Here is a 9,317-nt window from a genome sequence, read left to right as displayed (position 1 = left end):
ATAGTACTTGGATGAAAACAGTGTATTCTTCTGTCACCTAATGAAAGCTTTCTAACATGATTTTTCACTTTGAAAATTACAAACTTCTTTTAGGGTTTGGTTTTAATAAAGGAATTGCAATACGCAAAAGGAGGCCTGTGTTCGTTGCAAATATTAATGGAATTTGAAAACAGGCTCTAAAACAAAACCTTTCAGACTGTGAATCGAACACATGTGCGAATATAGAACATATATAAGGTATAAGTGTTTGACTGTCTCGTCAAGCAGGTTGAACACGGCAGTTTGACTGTAAGAATTACGGGTAACTATTTGGTTTGCTTATTTAAAACTCATGGGAAAGATTTCAAGCATGACATAATACGCGATGTGAAAATATTTCCCCCTTTAAGCACGCTTGAAACCCGTCCTCATAAAATGTTGTGTTGTCAAATGCTCAACAAAGATATTTATATATTGTCTGAGCATATAGTTCGGAATAATGGTCTGTGAGCTGTTAAACTTGCTGCCAATAATAGGAAGTCACATCATAAGAATCACTCGACTGTCAGCTGTTTATCGGTTGATATACCATCTATCTACCCATGCGACAACAATATGTGCAGGGTGGTGAAGTGTGGTGATGTCGTCAGTGGAGATAGTTAACGTCGTTACAGTGGTTGCAGATTGGAATTTTAAGTGCGCAGAGGAATGAAATTGCGGCTTAATTCTAAATATAACCAATTGTTTAACGACTTGTAAGCCAGGAACTCGGGCAAACTGTAAGCTCAAAGTCTATTTTCCGATTCTGGTTTCCGTTCCAGGCTTATGAATGAAAGTTTCATGTCTGAGAAATTTAGGCGGCAATCCCATTGGCGAGCATCACTCCTGGTTGCCATGGATAACGGATACGGAACTGCCATATTAGGACTTGCTACTACTGCTCGGTAGTGTGTGATGTAAACTGTTAGCCAAGTGCGTGGCCGCCTAGCAGGCCCCGCCTTACGGGAAACCATTGGACCGGCGTCCTACATAAATACAAGGCCGAGTCTATCCAAGTCATTCTTACTGTGACAACGCTAGACACAGGACACGAGATACACCCCTAGCGGAACGAGATTACATTCTTTACAAGCTATACTAGTGAGCCGCTTATTCAAAATGGAACACATTCTCGCAGTAGTTGTGTGCGCCTGCATGGTGAGTATGACGAACTGTCATGTGTTGTGTGTTGTAGGTGATGTGAATAGTTCAGATACTAAATCTTGCTGTTTGTCTCTGTGTCGGTAATATAATATATCTAACTATTTCTTCAGGTAACGACACCCACGTGAACATGCCTCCCAGCTGACGGGAAATATTTCACATTCCTTTCCTGTGTTAGGTTGTAAATTCCGCGACTGTTGATGACATGAATTGTTACAGTTAATGACATGAATCGTTACAGGTAATGACATGAATTATTACACCTGTACACGTGCTATCCACTACTGTGTCATCCCTTATGTTTCAGGTGACAGCAAGCTCAGCAAAAGCATTAGGTAAGTCCTGAACTTTTTAAAGTTTCCGTTAACTATTCTGTTTGTTTTATCATCTACATATTTCAATCTAAACAAATTAAACCCTATGTCGCAACATCACTGTATGTGATTCAGCGGCGTTCAGTTAGTAGTCATGTTATACATGAATATTACACATTCCAGTCGAGGCCAAACATAAAGGCTGTCTAAATATAGAAACTATTTATTAAGGTGGAGACGAATGGGGTATGTATTGAATTGCTATTTATAAACCTTGATTTTTTTGGCTCTAGATTATGACGACTTCCTTATGCAAAGCGATCACCACGGCTGGTTTGGGAACTTCGCCGACGATGACCATGGTGACCGCGTACCGAGAGGTAAGTTGAGCAACAGCGGCGTCTAGTGTTTAGTTTGAATGATGTTGGCATGTGACAACACAGTATTCATTTATCTATCCAGAGTAAAACCAGCGGTTATGGATGTTTGAGTTCGAAGAAAAACAAATGTATATTTTCAAAGGAAAACATCAGACAAGCAGTAGGACGTCATAGTTTATTCATCAGTTCTATATAGTTCTCTGATTTGTTTCGGGCAAAATGGGTTTTACCCCTCATTTTATTAATATTGAACCCTTTTATCTCAGATCTTTGATCTGATTGATACCCACCCACTCATCTCACTCATGCTTGACAACGGTATAAGAATCCACACCGAAAGGTCGCATCATATAAAAAAAGACGTTGTTGTCCACAAAATATTCTACTTTATAATCTCACTTAGCTCAGATGTCAGAGTTTTACCTTATATCTTAAGGTAACATTAGGTGAGGGAAGTCAGTCGCTGGCAGCAGTATGGTCAATAACCTAAATGGATGAAGTCGCTGGCCTTTCAAACTGAGTAAAGAACAACCCGATTCCTTTATATTGGTGCAGTTGCAGGAATCAGCTGTAGCCAGATGAAAGCGATCTTTAAGACGCATATGTACAGATGTAAAGGAACTATGCCAATATACCACGAACTGTCAGTGTGTGTAATACGGTATCGTTTGTTTTCAGGTTGTGGAGGAAAGCCCGCCGATATCTATCTTGTCATGGATACGTCACGTGATGTCACCCAGGAGGAGATCGATCTTCAAAAGCGTTACTTCAAAGAGCTGTCGTCTCTGTTTTATCTGGGCCAGAATACCGTCAGACTTGGGGTAATTTCCTCCGGAAGTAACTCTTTGACTGCAATCCAACTCGGCAGTTACAAAAACCCTCATGATTTCCAGAAAGCCATCGACATTACACCCAGGGTCGGAGGCCAAAGAGACCATGCGAAGACGCTGGACTATCTCAGACGAACTGCTTTCGCCCCAGCCGTCGCGAGACAGAGCGTGGCCCATGTTGTCATCTTCATGACCAACGGATTTTCTCACAACGCCATGGCAACAAGGATTGAGGCCAGACTGCTAAAAAAGACGGGAGTCTATGTGTTCACGGTCAATCTAGGCGGAAGGTGGGACAAGTCCGAGCTGACAGGAATAGCCTCTAACCCAGCTAGTGACTTCGTCTTCAGTTCCGACGACTACAACATCATCGACCCCTTGATCAGGCTGCTGAGGATTCACGAATGTGATTGTAAGTATTACAACAAACTATCAGGACATGCATGACAGAACCGGCTCTGTATTTTCCTTTGATGCATGGGTAGATTTCAATATACCTGGTAGGGAGTAAACAACTCGGTCCGTGCCCTCGAGGTATGCTAATTGTAGTGTTGCTTCTGTCATATTGTGTAGCATGGGAGGATACCTTTTAGAGGAATTAGCATTTTGCAATGTCATCATTTGAATTAGTACTCATGGTTATAAAAACTCATGTAATTACCTTTGTGTGTTTAACAGATCAGATCCATCCTCCAGCTATGGAGCCCGTGGCAGGTATGTCATATTTTTAGAGCATTGTTTGTTTGTATAACACTTTATGTTGTCTAGCCAATTGTCTAGCAATCCGTGCGGTTCAAGGTAATAAAGCACACCATGGCTATACATAGTACATAAATCTTCATGCTATATTAATGCATTTCCTAATTCAATGATATTCTCATCCATAATGGAAACTAATGAACTGTTTCTTGTGTTCTTGTTCAGCTTGCAGCCCGAGACGGAAAGTGGACATGGTGTTCGCTGTAGATCACCTTCACGTCGGAGCTGTCAAATCAAAACGCATCCTCGCCTTTATCGATAGTCTGTTCAGCGACTTTGACCACAGTGATAACCTCAAAACCGCCCTTCTCCTCAATCGCCCAGTACCAACCGGCATCCTTAGCAACAAGCTCACAGATGTCAGGGAGACAGAACATGAAATGAACAGAGTTGCCTTTCCTGATTTTAGTGACGTCTTACGTCGAGCGAGGAAAGCGTTGACTAAAGGGAGACAATCCGTACAAAAGACAGCTGTGGTGTTCATGGATTCTAACGTTCACATAACTCCTGCAGTACTGAAAGAGGCGAAGCGGAATAAATTCAGGAAGATCGACACTTATGTTGTATACATTGGCGATGATTACAACAAGAGCGACCTAAAACTTATCAGTAACGGAATTGACAACATAATCATTGTCCCCAGCTACGGCGAACTGGAAATCTCAAAAGAGGACGTTTTGACATCGCTCTGCAAAGGTATGTGTTTCATCAATGACGAGAGACATTGTAAACTGCAACATTCACGTTTGTACTGAAACAGCCTTCTTCTTCTTTTTTTTTTTTTAAAAATCCCATCACACCCCTTCCCTCCATAAATAAAAGGAAAAGGTATATTTTGTGTAAAAATGAGTAATTTATAAAAAAAACCCCAATGATTGCGACATTGTTACTAATCATGTGACATTTGCTTCCAGGTTTGTGAAAACCGATCTACGATGAAATCCGAATCACCTACACACTTTACAGTTCCAAGTAAACACTCAGGACATCTCCTTTCACCGATGAATCCATCACAGACTACACATTCACTGCCAAACCTTGATAGGGACCGCAAGTTCGGTTGAACCAGTCGCATCCAAACTGTGGACATAATGGCACAGTCCACCATCGCAGTCAAGGATACTGTTGCGTGGCGACGACGATGCAATTCGCATTCGATGTGACGTCATTTCGGACAATGACAATGATGCCAAAGACAGTGTGGTAATCAGATCTGATGTAGTCATGCGCGGCGATGTAAGGAATCCCCTCAGGAACCAGTCTAGTCATTTCCAGAGAAGCAATCCTGGACGTTGTTGAGGTTATCACTCGTTTTGAGCTGGTATTTTGGTTACTTTTGTAACACAGACATATTATGGTAGACTCGGTGTTGGCCTTTGTATTAAAGTGGACATTGCGAGGTTTTGCACGTACACAAACACAATGTTGATTCAATGATAACACTGTGAGCTTTAATGTGGACCACACCGGGATATTCTATAAGCCACTATTGGTTAGCTTTTGAAATTGAGCAGTTTTCTCAATATTTCTATAATTCTCATTTCATCATCCGGCGCAATGACGCGCCGCAGCGTCCGAGGCACCTTGTTAAAGGGCAGTGCAATAGAGAATGAGCGCTTTCCGTCCATTTCATCAGTCTTGTCTCATATTTTGTACTTTTATACTGTATTTATAAGGCGAAAATGTGAATGCAGCAATGGTAAACGAATGAAAACGCCTTTAGGCGACATTGGCAATGATGTTGTCTTCAGAGGCTCTCCTGGTGCATGTGTGATGTGCTTTGTGAATGAATATGTGACTGATTGTGTAACTGAATGTGTGAGTGTTTATTTAATGTACATAAGTCTCTGTGAAATCGGAAGTTCTGTGCGCTGTGTCATCAAATGTGCCTGTGTCTCTCAATGGTTTCGAACGAATTCCATGAATGTATTCCATGTAAATCTAACTTATTCAATTTAATAAATCTTGAATCCACTTGAATACATTGACATGTTTGTTTATTTTTAAGCAAGCACCGAAGACACGGGTGCTCTCTGTTCATGTAGTGTTGGACATGTTTCTAAAGGCTTCAGATTACGCATGTTAAAGTGCCGTGTATTCCTCTCTTGATATACACACGACCGGTATATCCTTTGGCTCCGACTCTCAGCGTGAGACAGCCGATTATGAACGTGTTATTGTCTTAGTATCGACATCCACTTCTTACATTCATTTCTGGAACGTCGTACATAGGCACCAAAGATACATGTGTACCTGCCTGAACACGAATCTGGACCACAACTCCTACAGGCACCACAGGAAAAGCCCCACAGCAATCACCAGAGACAGAATTCTACAGACAGCACACAATACACCATGCACACAACACAGGATAACGCGCACAGCTCCAGACTCCCTGTCAAGGAGGACTGTTCTAACCAGTTGTGTCGGTACAACTAGCTACCGATATCGGCCCATGTGATGGATGGGTATTCAGTAGGTGAGCGTATAGTAAGGAGTTATTCCAATGACTTAAGTCCAATTTCACGCAGTGAAAGGTTCATCTTGCGTACAGTCTACGACTGGTCCTAGGTTGGCCAGGTGTCCTCAGGTAACAGGACAGTTGCCGTATTACAGACTTACGTTAAACATACGACTATGCTGTGCCAAACGGGAGGAGTTGCCTTCTTGTCGCGGTTATTCCAAATCATACGAAACGTTGATTTTCGTTGTAGTGGTCCTATAAAATTAAAAAAAATATCATCCTGGAAATAAACAGGAACGTCTAGTTTACGAAGGCATATGTCGGGTTTCTAGGACGGCGTGCTGTCTACATGCAACCCCATAGAATGACAGCATGTTTACCTGAATTACTGTCAAGGCCACACCTGTAATTAACGACTTGAGACGAGAGTCTGAGAAATACTACCTGTCCGCTGGGAGCACATCAAAGATAAGCACTTACATATGCACATATAGGTAGATACCTGGGCATCAAGGAGGCCAAGGTCATTGAACTGAAGCATGTCGAGTCTCCGTGGGATTCATCGTCCCAGCTTGGTTCTTGTAGACAATGTAGCTGTCGCTAACCGCGATGTGATCTACTGTCATGCCACGTCACGTACTTGATACACCTACAGCTGCGCATCTTGGTAGCCACAACACAAAACCAACACAACGTTTTCTACGTCTGTAGAAAGATATGGGGTGTTAGAAACGCGCTGTGACGTGCTGCTTGCCACAAACACATATTAACGTGCAGATGGAAATTCAAGGATGTCCAAGATTACCACAAACACATGGGAACAAGGTGAGGTAATACAAGTACCAAGACGGCAGTTCATTAACAATATTTACAATGGAAGCTGTCAAAACCGGCATCTGTCCTAATCCAGCAAGTTGTATATACCGACATAAAATCGAAGTCCTGTCCATGGTTTGTACATTTATCATTAGCTTTACTATCCAGCACATTGTCTAAAACTGAGCGAGCGAACGCTTTAACCACTAGGGTACCCCACCACCCCTTCAGCCTATTAATAATTTGGATGCATTGAGGGTGTTTGGGTCAAATCCAGCTGTGAAGTGTGTACTTTCTTTTGTCCTTTCGTGTGTAACAGTTATCGGACTATACAAATTCCAGTTACTCGGTCAGTTGACGAAACCAGTGATTAATATGTGTCACTCGCAGTGCACGCAGTGCAGGAAACATCGTGGCTGTACGTACCGGAGGTGATGCCCTCGATACCGGAGGTGCAGTACGCATACATAGTTAGAGGAATATTTCTGTCGTATGTGTTGCAACCACAATACTTTCCCAAAGCATTTTCGTATGAAATATTCTCGACTGAACCATTTTGAGCACAGCTGCACTAGTGGTATTGTCAACTTTGGGGTTGGACAGTAAGTGTATCGCCCACTGATATGATTTGTAGAGGTTACTATAGCCCTATGTGACTCATGGGAATAATCAAGAATGATAAGTGTCATCCTGGTTCCCGGGCCTCTCATTAATGGTCGTGTGTTGTGATAAGTGTGTGATGTTGCCCCAGGAAATCGTCGCCACCCACGATGATTTGAATATGCGCGTAAAAGAGAATTTCGTTCTCCAAAGAAATCAGAGGCCAAAGTACAATTTCAACTGCATCATAGGTATGTTCGTATTGTGTGTTTACGGAACACTGTGAACTATTGGAGACACTAGGTGTTCATCAAATAGAAGACCACATCCTTCTCTACATGCAAAGCATTATGTTCCTTCACGGGAAGATAGTAGCGGTGGGCGATAATAGCTGTATAACCGATATATTGCAATTCGAAAATCACAATGCGATATAGATCAGGTACACCCGTTCAAACGATACGATCGGGTAAGTTTCGTAATTATCTATTTCTTTATATTTTTTCACATTTATAGTTTTGAGAATGTTCAGTGGTCATTTAATTGAATTTACGTTACCTTTAAACCATGTAAATAAATAAAAAATACATTGGTACCGGCAACAGTTGCAGGGATATACAAACCAAAAATGGGAGACTTCGCTGCAGACGTCTTTTCTCGAGTTCCAAACTTTAGAGCGAAGCCTTCAAATTTAGAATGATTTTCAACTGATCTCTAGTACAATGGCATCGGAGTCCTGACAGTTACCAGTGGCACTGTTTCAAATGAAAGGAAACAGTAATGTCATTTCCTTAACCATGTGTTACCTTATACATTCACAATATATTGCAATACATATTGCAGTACACCAACACATATCGCAATGCGTACGTTTGGCAATATCCAACCTTGTGAGACAGTACAAGTCAGAATATGGAAGTGCACCAGACACGGACACCTGGTGTCCTGAGTTTGGTACGTCGTCTTCAAGTCTGCATGAAGGCTTCACAAAGGCCTTGAATTTTGCAACAGCGATGGGAAGTTATAGTAAGAGATACTTGTCTCGAACACAATGGACTAAGTGGTGAGAATATCCACCACTGTACCTCAGAAGGGACGAAACATGGACGCCAGAGCCGGGGGTGTTTGAATACTGGTCGAAAAGAAAGGACGTTTACTGCAAGAGAGTCGTTGTCGTTCTTCGTGTAATGGAGTCTCATGGAGACTCTTGTAGCCAGCAGATACACAAGTAATGTAAGGGTCATTCTCGGTTTACAAATCTTGCACTCTCGTATTTGTTTTATCTTACGGTATTCAGACCCATGCTCACTTTCTTTGAGCTAAAGCATAAAACAGTTGCACCAGGAACTCATTTGTTGCCCTCGACAACACACTGCAACCGTCCTCTTCAGCGGAACATATCAGGGGACTGTTCTCAGAACTGGCCCTCACCAGATGTCTTGAGAATACAAGAATTTTGCATCATGTTAAATATTTTTTTGTCCTGTTATGTTCTATAGACATATTTACTACGAAACCGTTTACCGGAAGAATTAGATTCACTCTGGGCCAGTGTGCAACACCCAGAACCCCCACCTCCACCCAAGTCTGACCTATACATGTATATGACACCTTGACAATCATGATCACGTGTCTCCATACCACTCAGACTGACACATGTCTTAACAAAACCTGCATACTGTATAAGTGGTGTTAATTTCACACGCCAAAAGCATGGGTTCGAATCTCGACATCTACAGTCTCCAACATGCTGATGTATCTGGTGTAGTGCTTAAAGCGGGGGACATTACCACCGTATGTACAGTGTGAGTCTGACTGATGTTGCCATACAGGTTGATATATCTAGCACAGCGGTCAAAGAGAGGACACTCAGTTCACGTGAACGCAAAATAAAGTTCCTGTTGGTTGGCATATTTGTTGGCGCTTCATACATTTGTATGATGAAGCGCTGCAGGGAAGATTTTATAGACGC

The 9,317-nt window shown here is 42.1% G+C and overlaps 1 protein-coding gene across 1 annotated transcript; it reads left to right on the top strand.

Moving 5' to 3' along the window:
* The first annotated feature begins 793 nt into the window (after window positions 1–793).
* Window positions 794–5,445, top strand: LOC137278658 (cartilage matrix protein-like). Its single transcript, XM_067811160.1, has 7 exons — window positions 794–1,176; window positions 1,490–1,517; window positions 1,790–1,876; window positions 2,555–3,118; window positions 3,385–3,420; window positions 3,631–4,161; window positions 4,380–5,445. The coding sequence occupies exons 1-7, from the start codon at window positions 1,138–1,140 to the stop codon at window positions 4,385–4,387; spliced, it is 1,293 nt and encodes a 430-aa protein (XP_067667261.1). The 5' UTR covers window positions 794–1,137; the 3' UTR covers window positions 4,388–5,445.
* The last annotated feature ends 3,872 nt before the right edge of the window (window positions 5,446–9,317 follow it).

Source organism: Haliotis asinina, chromosome 3, assembly GCF_037392515.1.
Source record: "Haliotis asinina isolate JCU_RB_2024 chromosome 3, JCU_Hal_asi_v2, whole genome shotgun sequence".
NCBI classification, from domain to species: Eukaryota; Metazoa; Mollusca; class Gastropoda; order Lepetellida; family Haliotidae; genus Haliotis; species Haliotis asinina.
Note: the sequence above shows the minus strand (reverse complement) of the source record. Positions and strands in the feature narration are given on the sequence as shown.